The sequence below is a fragment of the Malurus melanocephalus genome, unplaced genomic scaffold (assembly GCF_030028575.1).
Source record: "Malurus melanocephalus ecotype Western Australia unplaced genomic scaffold, MMel_1.1 scaffold_5, whole genome shotgun sequence".
In the NCBI taxonomy this organism is placed as follows: domain Eukaryota; kingdom Metazoa; phylum Chordata; class Aves; order Passeriformes; family Maluridae; genus Malurus; species Malurus melanocephalus.
In genome coordinates, this window is record NW_026623237.1 from 4,984,290 (window position 1) to 4,996,730 (window position 12,441).

The 12,441-nt window shown below is 39.4% G+C and overlaps 1 protein-coding gene across 1 annotated transcript; it reads right to left on the reverse strand.

Annotated features, from left to right (window-relative positions):
- Positions 1–3,189: 3,189 nt before the first annotated feature.
- LOC130575753 (potassium channel subfamily K member 16-like) lies at positions 3,190–12,077 on the reverse strand. Its single transcript, XM_057369874.1, has 5 exons — positions 11,865–12,077; positions 7,900–8,014; positions 7,219–7,385; positions 4,720–4,885; positions 3,190–3,413 (listed from the first exon to the last, which is right to left on the reverse strand). The coding sequence occupies exons 1-5, from the start codon at positions 12,075–12,077 to the stop codon at positions 3,190–3,192; spliced, it is 885 nt and encodes a 294-aa protein (XP_057225857.1).
- Positions 12,078–12,441: the final 364 nt, after the last annotated feature.

Here is a 12,441-nt window from a genome sequence, read left to right on the forward strand (position 1 = left end):
GCCATACTGAAACATTATGGACTAAACATTTAATGTTTGTACTAAACAGATATAAAACTAATTACAGGTGAGACTTGGGGTTTTTAACTACAAGACATACTGTGAAAATGCAGGACATCAAGCATGTGCTTACTAGAAGGAATTTGGGAAGAAAGATCACGTTTCACAACAAATCAGAATCACAGAATATTTCAATGGCTGTTTCCTTGAGTATTCTCAGAAATGTCACTTGTCTGTCAGTCTTCTCTTTACATCTCCACAGAGAAAGGCTCAAATCTCTGCTGATGATATTTTGGTGTTGTCTGGAAGGACAACATATGTGTCTGAGGATGAAGAAGGGATGTTGAGTAGGCTAAAAGGGTAAGTGCAAGCCTGGAAGGACATTTGCGTCATGTCCTGTGCTGGACTAGAGGTGATAGCTGCTCAAGACAAAGTGCCAATTGTCCACATCACAGATGAGCACTGCCTGGGCCATTGCTTCTGCCACAGCCTGCAGAGCCACATTCGGAGATTTTGGAAGTCCTGTTTTCTGTGCTTGGAGCTGGGCATGTGTGCTCTCCATTCTGGGCAGAAATATATTACTGGTAAAATGGCTTATTAGACCAAAGGATCCCTTTTGTGTGCTCCTCTGGCTCATAGCAAGCATTTGTGATCAAATGGTTTTCTGTGTCACTTTTCTTAGCTGCTCAGTTGATACTCGATGACTACATTTTTATTAAAGGAAGGCTGCCAGAAAGCACTTGGTCCATCCATGCTTAAGAACTGGCCAGTGCAGCCAGTATGTGTCTCAAAGTAACTTTGATTATAGATGTGCATGATCATTAGGAGCTTTTCAGGACCTTGAAAAATTGACAAAATGAGCAAGGCATTTCTCTCACTTATGTAATATAGGAGAGGGCATCAGTATCCTTCTCATTTCTCTTCCAACGTGGCCATGTKCTTGATTTAAAGGTCTGTTTTGGAGTCTTCTGTTGGTCAGCTGGAGAATTGCTGCAGCTACTGTCAGCTTTAGTAAACTCAGCAGTAGCAAAAAATCCAGGAGGTGTCAGCATGCTGCTATTTKGCAAAGTCAGTATCAGATACAGGAGCAACTTTCTGGACTGCAGTAAAAACAATTCAAACTTCCTGTGGTCAGATGTCAAGTAAGGATAATTTTAAGAAACACTTTGCTAGTAAGTGCTTTCTATCCCTGATAAACCTCTTTATCATTTTTTTATGGCACACAACATGGTATAAAACACTGGACAGGATCACCTTTAGACTAGTGCATGTCTTATGGCTGACTGTGGCTTGATAAAATATACCGGTTAGATACAAAAGTTCAATTTTGTCTTTTACATAAAAAGGCCAAAAGTGTCTTGTGTTAACACAAGGCAGGTGCAGAGTACAGTGATGGTGATGATGTTAACAAGTGCAAGTGCAAACACTCTGTCCAAAGATCAGAAAACACTGAGAAAGTTTCCCGTGAGATTTGCAAAGATACAAAAAGCCAGACAGGAGAGAGTTGGCTGGTGTCAGTGAAAGTCTACAGAGAAAGCCATTGCATGATTTTGTGGGAATAGCTAAGGGCATGGAGGAAGATCAGTGCAAAAACCAAGGAGATAAAGATCTGTGAGGTAGGTAGTGTTAAGACATGAGAGAAATGTTGGATGGGATTTGAACATTCATTTTAAAATTAGCTGAATAAATCATAACCAGCATTCAGTACATCAGCATTTCAGATTTGTGTAGCCACACTGCAYTGTGCAGGACTCAGCAACTGGCAAAGAAAATGTGCAACAAAGAAAACATGCACCATGTCAGATGTAAGAACAACCATCTGTTGTGACTCTCCTCAGAAGTAAAACTCTAGCTCAGAAAGTATGCAGGAAAAGATTAGTGACCTACACAAGTTTCTACATGTTTTATGGACACTCCTTCAAAATTAAATATCAAGCAGCTGCTGAAAGGCTGACATTTGATGTTCCTACAGTCTGTCAGACATACACTAGCTTGGGGCTAGTCTACAAAGSCAGCCATATTTCACTCACGCTTTTCACTGAAGTTCCATGTATAAATGAGTTTAAAGGGATTAACTGATGGTTACTATGAGATATAAACATATAAACAATAAATAGCAGTGTGTACATCATTACAAGCACACCCATGGAATGTGTTAGTGATGGTTAGAACCAATCTCAGTGACGACTCTCATATTTAGGTGTTTTTGTGTACTTTGGYTTTTCAGCCCCTTTGGAGATGGCTGCTTCTACTTTTGACTGACAATAGTTGTGATAAATCCAGTCTCCCTGCTTCTCATGGGTCACACAATGGGCCTGACTGGGGATCAGATTTAATGCAAGAGCCTATTATTGGTCTTATTTAGAGGTAAATGTACAGCATCAGTTATTTATGGTGCATAATAGCTCTTCAATGATCTGGCCCAAAGCAAATGCCAGACTCTAATATTTGTGATCTGGCTGRAATAAGGAGGTCTGCTTGCTTTTAGATTTAGTTTAAACTGCTGTTTTCAGGTGGCTGTGAAATRAACTGTGATAAGGACCTTCTTTGAGCTGGCAGCTTGCTCTGAGACGAATTGTCCAAGCTTGCTGGAGAGACATATAATTTCCTCACAATTAAAAGAGAAGCATTTTAGCCCAAAAAATAAAGAAATGCTGTCATTTTTTATGAAAGCTGTTCATTTCAGACAGTATCAACTGAATCTTAATTGGATGGATGCCATTAAGCAAGTGTTCATTACTAATGATATTCATCTGTGGGTTTGTTTTCAGATTGGAAGTGAAGAAAGATTTCTGTACCTGACTTTTTTCCACTTGAGATTCTTCGTGATATGAATTCTTATTGAAGCTGGGAGGCAGCCATTGGATTTTTTTGAAAATGAGTGACCATAAGAACTGAATCCCACTAGAGAAAGAGAGAGGATAATAGTTGATTACTTCAGGGAAGTTGCCTTTGAGTGAGAAATATGAAATGAATCCTGGAACAGTTGTATAACCATGTATGCTCCTTCCTTGGAGGTTTTAATTGGCTGATGCCTAMACAGGGTGTGGAAATTTCCATGTATCTGAAACATTTCCTCCTCAGGAAAACAGTCTACAACCTGTGGTTTAGTCCTTTATCCACAGGGCTTGCTTAGTGTGAGATACAGATGAAAAACGAAGTTTCAAGACTGGTTTCTTTGTACCTTGCTCAGCTAGGGATATGGATTCTAGGCTGCTCAGGKTCATCTTCCAATTTGGTGGTGGCTCCTTCTGTCAGGCTTAAGTCAGACTTGTGCCACTTTAGCTGAAGGAATTTTTCCATCAAGTCAGCTCCCACGTTGAAGACCAGAGCCAGCCAGGCCAAGCCAAAAACAATCCATATTGCAGTTAGGCTCCTGTAAATGGGGATATAGTGCTTGTTGGGGTTCGTGCCTGAAAAATCCAGGAAAATTTGCATATTTATCTTGGCAGCTTTGCTCTGCTAAATATACATACTCATACACCCTCTCCACCCCTCAAAAAAGTGTATGTGTTAGCGCGCTTGTGTGATCTATCAGCACATAGATTTTTAAATTTTTTATTTTACTGCCAACTCYCAGGTTAATCTTAGCACAGTTGGTATCAAATCCCTCAAGCTAAGGYGATATAATAAAAATAGCCATATCAAATATTAATCAGGGATGCTCAAAGACAATGATTCCTAGCCAACAACAAGAAAAAAAATTTTGGAAATTAAATGTTGAATCCATATTAACTCCACTTTACTCAAGAGGTGCATGGGGGATCTCAGATGATTTAGAAAGCTACAATTAGTGATACAGTGATTGCTTTCTGGAGGGTGATATACTTCAGTACCTGGGATTCACAATCACTTGCATAATATGGGAAATGTAGACATTTTAATTAAGTGGCTATGAGAACCTTAATCCCTGGTTTGATATTTCCACAACATGGACAATCAGTGCAGCTGATACAGTCACAGGACAGCACTGCAGCTGTTAATTTAGACTCTGTCATTCAGATCATTGTGAAACTCCATTGTGCCAGATTCAGCATTGGATTTTTTTAATCTCCTTTTGGGACACAGTTATGACCTCTARGAGAGGWGAGCTATTACTWGTGAAATAAGAGACYYTAATGGTTTTAACCAATAAACACATTAAAAATAATCTGTTAAGATTATGCATTTGTTCAAATAAGTGTGTGAAAAAATAGCCCCTCACATGTCCCTAGCACGATGTTCTCAATCTAGAGGTCTGAAGGCTATGTAATGTCACTGGGTTTGTTTTTGCTCAGAGGCATCCTTGGGTTGTCAGTAATGTTCTCCCCATTTTTACTACTGATTATTTAATATTTGATATGATTTGTTGCTGGGAATGGTAGGTACTTGCTGAAACAAGTCACTGATAGGAGAGGGTGGTTCAAAGGCTTAACACCGAAAAAGGAATTTCATTTCTATTCCACTTGTCTCTCTGGATAACATTTGTACCAGCCTGGACACGAACACTGTTGAATGGGTGTTCAGTGTCATGTGTGAAATGAGCTGGGTGACTCTCAGCTTGGCTRTCAAGAGAAAAGTGCTCATGTCCTATAACACATTGGATCATTATTACCAGTCTGGCCGAGCTCACTCTTGTACCAGATCTACAGTGGAGTGAATATCTATGCTCCCTGGATTTAGTTTTATACAAGAATGATGAATTTCAACAAAGCTCAATCCAGCTCATGGTTTTTTTACCTACTACATAGTCCCCAAATCCAATGGTGCTGAGGGTGATGAAGGTGAAGTAAAAGCCTTCTCCATAGCTCCAGCCTTCTACGTAACTGAAGACTAATGGTGGGAACACCAGGAAAAGCAAGGTCCCAGTGGTCAGGAAGATGGCCACTGCCAGTGTTTGAACCACCTGAAAGATAAGAGGAGGATGGAAGCCAAACAGCATGGAGTAATTTTCTTGTTAAAATTGCTGTGTCTGTTTTGCTTTTCAGTCACAAACCCACTCCACTTGGGAGTGATAGCAAAAAAAAAGGAAGGACAAGGCAYGTACTGCAGGCTGAGTTCACTGCACATAGGTATTATACCTAACCATTACACACAAAAAAAACCACTTAAAATTTAGAAAAAAAAAGGAGGACTCTTGTAAAACTTTTTGCAATGAGTTGTATTTTCAGACTTACTATGACAGCTACAGGAATGAAATACTCATTTTGCAATTTCAAGTGCAGATGCTCTTGTAGTCAACTASCTCCTGTCTTTGAGGAAAATCACCAAGTTCTGCGTAACTCATGAAACAAAGATGGGCAAGAACAAATTAGCATGGAAGCATGACTGCTTCCAAAGATTTATAAAGTGGCTTGCAAGAGCTCAGCCAAAAATATGTTTGGATAAAAYCCAAGTGAAGTCAGTTTGCCTGCTTTCATTTTTAACTTAGAAGTGCTCAGAGCAGAACTGGTTTGTGTTAGCACAGGCAGATCTGTGCCTCTCAGGACAAACATCAGCCTTYGGGGAGATAAGTTAACATGTACCTGGCTGCAGTACATAGGTGCAAAGAATGGTCAGTGGGTGGTTCCTGAAGGGATTTTAGGAATTTAGGAATTGATGATTAGAAACTCATGGGTTTCCAGGGAGCACATTCTGGTGAACTTTTGACTAATGATGTGTGGGCTGGTGCAAACTCATTGCAATTATTTAAAAATGCCCTCAAGGGCAATCAAACCAGAGYATGATTTTCTATTAATGAACCTATTGTGACTTGGTGAAAAGCCAAACCACTGTTTATAAAGTGGAAGGCCCAGATATCATGTTTTAATTTCTCTCTCTGAATTATCTCACATAAAAAATAATGCTCTGAGCTTGTGAAACTTGGCATGAGATGACTGGGTGACTTGACAAGTCACTTCTGTATCATGTGCCATGTCTCTCTAGCTGTGTATTTATACTTGCCTCATTTGCAGAGCAGTTTGAGAATTACCAATTGTCACATTTATAGCTGATAATATAGTTCAGTTGCTCTCATTTAGTTCATTCCAATATTGTAATAGCATTTAATTACATAATAAGCTTTGCATAAAAATGTATACCAAAATGYAAAATTTTACTTTTTAACCTGTCTTTTAAGAACTTCCTTGTATAAACCTATAATGTAGGGAACAGTAAGTCAGGAACAAAGAAGAACTCTGCAAATAATTTCCCAGARTATAACAAAATTGTGTTTATAAGGAGATAAAACAACTTCCTTCAATGAGCTTTTCAGAGCAAACAAGCAGATATAGCTCCAAAGCTTTGTCTGATCATAGGAGATCTGTCAGAAATGAGGTGTTAACTCAGGAGTGAAAAAGCTWAAAAAAAGATCATATCCCTGATGTGCTATTAGAAATCTCAGGAAAGATGTCGCTATCCTAGCATGAAAATCCTCCTGGTGGTAAAGCTGCAAGTATTTGGGGAACAGACATAGGTTATGTAGCTAAAGAATTTCTTGCTAACCCAAGTCTGCAATTGACAGTACCTTTAGAGCTTCCCATTGTAGATAAAGAAGCTAGTGACTCAWGAGATTTTACAAATGTAAAAGAAAAAAACTTGTGCCCTAACTCTGAAATGTTTCAACATACCTCACATATCTAATCTCTCTTTTCCCTGACTGAAGGGATCAATTCATGGAACCCTTCTCAGAAGCACATATTAACTTTTTAATAAATGACCCTCATGTATTTTCCATTATCAGTGCTTATTTAAAAACATCTGGACTAGTTCAATGACTCACCAATAAACTCTAAGTAAGGAAAGTAAGGAGAAAGAGTTTTTGCTTTTTAAGAAAAGAAAAGGAAAGAAGTGCTAAATTGCTGGCACAAACAGGAAAGCTAATTCCAGCCAGATTAGCAGGCCAATAAAAATAAGTTGTCTTTGCATAATGTAGAGCTAGACTCTGGATAGATGSTGGCATAGGCTGGAGAATAAGAGCTTGATTTGGCAATGTGTGCACATGCACGTATTCTCCCAAGGTCACTGGGTCTAGGGTTTTGCTGAGTAAGGTTTTAAAAAGGCAAATCTAGGGCACCTCAAGGATAAGCCTATAGCTTTAAAGCTCTCATAGGTAAATTGAGTGTGTCAAGTTTCTGATGCAGAGGGCCATGTAACTGCTGTGGTTAACACAAGGAAACGTAAGCTAGCAGCAGTAGTAGCTATTTGGTAACTTTAACTAGTTTTAAAACAATGGAAACAAATAGAAAGTTGACACCGTACCTGGGCACGCCCTGGCTTTTGCACCCATTTTTCCAGGGTGAGCAAGTGAGCATTGAGACCTTTCCCCAGCTGATTAAGGAAGGCCAGATTGAGGGGCACTCCAAATAAGGCATAAAACACACAGAAGATCTGCCCTGCCACCGTGTTGGGGGACAGGTTACCATAACCTGGAAWAAAAGGAGAAAACAGCTACATGAAAAGGCTCTACAGTCAAGCTGCAGGCATCATGGAGCATTCAYGGCAGCTTTGCTACGTTAAGCTTCAGAAAGCTGTGAATCTATGATTTTCTGCAATTAAATATGTCTACAAATTGCCATTGCTTATGATGAAGCCTTGTGCATTCACTACTACTAGCTGAAAATTAAACATGAAAAATATAACTCTTCCAGGTACTATTGTAACTTTCTATAGGTCTCTGATTTTGTGGTGAATGCTTCAAAGAAACCTGAAGATGTGCTATCCAAGTACAAAATTATATTGCATGTACCAAAGTAGCATTCACCTTCTTTTTGAGTATAAAATACTGGATACACAAAAATAATAGGCGTAATTGGAAACCAATAGGAAACCCACAGTAGCTGATTGTCTTGCAGGTGTATTCTGTCCTCCAATTACACATTTCTGGGAGTTTAAAAGACAGTTGGAGGAAATCCCCATTTATAAGGAAAGAAAATACCTCACCTATAGTGGTGACAACAGTTCCTGCAAAAAAGAAGGAGTTGCTGAAGTCCCAGTTGCTGGGATTTGTAGAGTTTCCTTCTGGGTTGACCCCTTTTTCCCATGCGTCCATGAGGACCTGAAGTGGAAAAGGTCAAAGGAGCAAAGATGAGGAAGAATGTCAGAAATAGAGATAAGTTAATACTATTTTCCATCTTGAGCAAGCAGAGTGATAAACAGTGTAGATAACAGGGTAGAGTTGGACTAAAAAGAACTTCTGCTGACATGGCAAAACTTTGAAATAGAGTTGACCAGGAACTTGAACTCTTGCTACAGGAGAACTGGTCATTGAAGTAGGATAGGTTCCCTAGCTACATGAAATCTGAGGGAAAGGGACTGGAGGATTCCCCAAAGCAGAAAAAAAAAATTAAAGTTGTACCATAAAAAATGAAAGTAGTTCCTCTTCTGTCCTTCTGTAATCTGGTCATCTCCTTCCAGTTTTTAATTTAGGCATGTATAAATGTATAATTGTGTCTGTGGGCAGGGGCATGGGGAACATGCTCATTTCTGTTTCCTCCCTATAAGTTCTAGTAAGGATGAATTATTATTTTTGGCTATGACTTCCATATAGTTTTAAATTAATATTAGGTTTCTGCTAGTCTGAAAGTTTAACTAATAAAACATTCTCTGCTGTTCCAGATAGCTCTTACATTATGACTAAAACTAGTGTGTGGCAAAAAATTACTGCTCCTGCATCAAATACACTGTCAACTGCCTTGATGGAGATTGTTTGCTGTCCCCAAGGATTTATCTGTGGGAGACTGRTTTCCCTCTGCCCAGTCGCTGGAGTTTTAAGAATCCACTTGTTTGTCACAYAGAAGATCAGAGCCTTTGTAATTTTGCAAAATGCCTGAATAAATTACTTGTTCATCTGTTCTAAAGAGTATGTATGATGAAAGACATGAGCAGGATTCAATAGCAGCCCCACCTTCAGCGGGTTCCAGGAGGATGAGACCAAAGAAGATACTCTTTCTTGATTCAAATATTAACCAGTACCAGAATAGTTGCTTTTCTAATGAACATGTCCACTGCAAGGTATCTGATTTTGGACAGGTTCTGCAATGTTAGCTGATCTCTTCTGGTTGACTCAGTATCCTGAGTTTAGTAGCTAATCTTATTCTTTCAGTAAAAAATCCTACAGCAYTGGTAATTTTTATCAGAGGGCTGCTGGGCTTCATCACCTGTGACCTTGTGACTGAAGTGTCAGCTGCAACAAAGAACTTCACATTATCCATTAAAAGCCTTTTCTTAGAATGAGAAGTATTCAAGACCTTCAATTTTCTGGAGTCACTTACTTAATTTGCTGCTTAGATGGAACATACAGAAGCTACTGAGGTGGGAGTATTTTGAAATAATCACAGGTTTAACTTATTCCTGGAAGGAACACTCAACAATTCTATGTATTTCAATGCTCAAGAATTCACAGGAGTKACATTCACATTATGAGAGCCAACATGGAAGAGTAAGGCAGCTTGGAATGTCRAACCTTTCAGACACAATCTGACAATGCCAGATTTCTTGGTACGATTGTTGCTTTTAAGTACAATCCCATGAAAGAACCCCATGAATGAAATGGCATCGTGGTGCCCAACGAACAGCTTCCTGTGGGACAGTCATAATGGCACCTGGCTCTTTCCATCTCCAGCTCAGGTGAAGGTTATGGCAGCTGCTGAATGRTTGGTGAACACGAACTGTTGCCTTTGGGAGAGAAGCAGCCAGTAGGAAAAAGCAATGTGCTGTAATTTACAGTAAGAATATCAAGCCTATAGTAAGTTACAGTAGGATGTGGAGACAATAGAAACTGCCTGCTGTTTCTGCTCCTGTCCCCCTGCCAATGCACATTGCAGCCACTTGTGCTCACAGACAAAAATTTAGTCCTTTTGGTGTATATTTATATCAGGCCCTTTGAGGCTGAAAAAGTACGGGCATAATGAAAACAGGGACTCCTTACTAAATGCATCTGCTTCTCGGCTATGCTGTCAGACTGGCAAAATTTCCTGACCGAAGTATACATTAGATCACAGAGACTGGATTTCCCAAAGCTCCAGGCTGCTCATTTTAGGAACAGCAGCTCAGGGCCATCTCTCAGCTAGGCAGTTTTAGCCAAACAGAATCAAGGCACTTTATTGACTTGAAACTGCAAGAATTTGTTTGATGCACAATGAAGCAAAAAAAGTTAATGAATTATAAGTGGTAACTCATTATTAGTCATAACAGATATGCAAAAAAAAAAAAAAATCTGTGAATCTGGGTTGAATCTCACATTTCAGAATTTAAATTTAAAGAATGGGCATTAAGACAAGACATACTTGTGAGCTGAGTAGACTGAGTCTGGGAGCTGTGTCTCACTGCAGTTTACTGTGACTTTTCCACCTGGAACTTGTGACATCATGAACAGGCCWCCTTAACCATGTTAGTTAAAACAGGCAGAGACACAACTGCTTCCCTGCATTAGAGWTTTAATATGGGTAGACCATTATTCCCTAATATTAGTAAGAGTTAGACAAATTTCTTAACAGGTCTTATAAGCAACAGATGAGTCAGAGAGTAGATGCATTTACGTGTACCTTGAGGATACCAAATCTCAGTACTGTGAAACTTGGTGCATTTTAGATGATTTGGTGCCCTCAGCCGGTTTTATCTGGAACAGCTTACAAGTGGAATTGTGTTTAATTCAGCAGAGACATAGCAGCCAAATGCGATTCTCTGAGTGGCAGGGCAGTGCTAAGAAAGCTCCACCGGAGTCAAAGAGAGAAGAATATGGACACATGGGACCTTCCATAAGGTTTTGAGGGTAGTGCAGATTTAAYTAAACCTTTCAATCCCATAGAGTATCATTAGGTTTAGAATGACCATCAGGGTTTTCTCCTCTGCAATCACTATCAGAAAGATAAGGGAAGGACAAGTAATATCACCAAGTCCTGAACCTGAAAAAATACGGTTTTAGGCTTGAAAGCTCTAGTTACTTTCTGGCCAATGTCCAATGTTCCATGTTACTTTGATATATTACAGTAATCAGAGCATTGGCTTTGTAGACTGAGGTTCAGGCACCTTTTCTACCCTGTCTGATCTGAACTATACAGTTCACTTCAATCCATATACAAAATCTGGGCTTTTTGTGGATCAAAATTACATACCTTCATCGAAGTCCTCTGACTTGGGCAGTACAAATTGTTTAGAGTTTTTATCGGTTTTAATGACATGGCAGAAAGTTCAAACTATTTAGGCACTCAGCTCTGCAATTTGGTATGTTTTGAGCACAAAGAAACTGGTAGTTCAAAGATTTCTGTCCAGTTCTTAAAATACTAGTATGAGAATACATTTATAATACCAGGAAAGATCTAGTAATTTATCTCCAGCCAGTTTTGAGGAAAAGATTAAAATGTAATTGAGTATGTCATTAATTTACAAGAGCCATATTGAACAAGAGCCCTTTATCTCTTATGAGCGATAGATAATACAGTTTGTGATGGTTGACTTCATCTTTTCTTTAGGTCTGAAAGTGCAGGACCACCTTTAAAGGCAGTAGACAATTGCTCTACAAAAGGGCAGAATYTGTCTCTGCTGATTGGACTGGAGAACCTTGGAAAGGCAACCTACTTCTTTAGGTTTGATTCTTGTTTTTTGTCCCCATGTATAATTACCAGCAAGAATTACTGAGGGAAATGAGAACATGAAGTTGAAATTATTGCAATGTAGCACAAATACATCACCAGATTTAAATATTTTGGGAGTTCATGACTGGGGAAAGAAATCAGTTCCAAGATCAAGATAAAGAAGTATATGAATGGGCTTGAATTATTTATAAARTTAGATATTTAGTATCATGGACAGCTGATCAGTTTATATCAYGCTTGGCCCCAACAGTATAATTTCTTCTAATGAAAATAATGCTTGAACCAAAATAATGGGAACCCGTTTCCTCTTACCTGTACAAACTTCTCCAGGGCTTGTCTGTCCAAGCATGTGTAGTTCTGCAGGAACTTGAGCTTTTCCAGCTGGAACTGGTCCAGAAAATGTGTCTCTGCCTGCTTCTCCAGCAGCTGGAACATCATAGCACCCAGGAGGAGGTAAAAGAGATACCCCAGAAGCAGCAGCGGAGTCCAGCTGATCCGCTGGCTGGGCATGGTTAGGAGGGGCATTCTGCTGCTCTGCCCTTGCCARTCCCTGCTCAGTACTTCACAAGTTACTGTCCAAGATGTGACCTACTCAAAACATCCAGGAATCACATACCCATGTTCYCTGCTACTGCCCTGGACAATTTCCAATAGAACACAGGGTATCAGGGCTAACAAAATGAGACTAACAGAAATTGCATCCCTCCACATCTGTTCTGTATCCAAAATAAATGGTGAACATTTATGGCTTAATAAGAGTGTGAATCATAGAGATTTTCTTCTATTAGCTTTTTTCCAAAGATCTCAGTCAAATGAATAAAGCCCTCCGAGGTTGCTATTGGTTTCCAGACTGGGAAACTGAATCAAAACTGTGGTCATATGAATATAG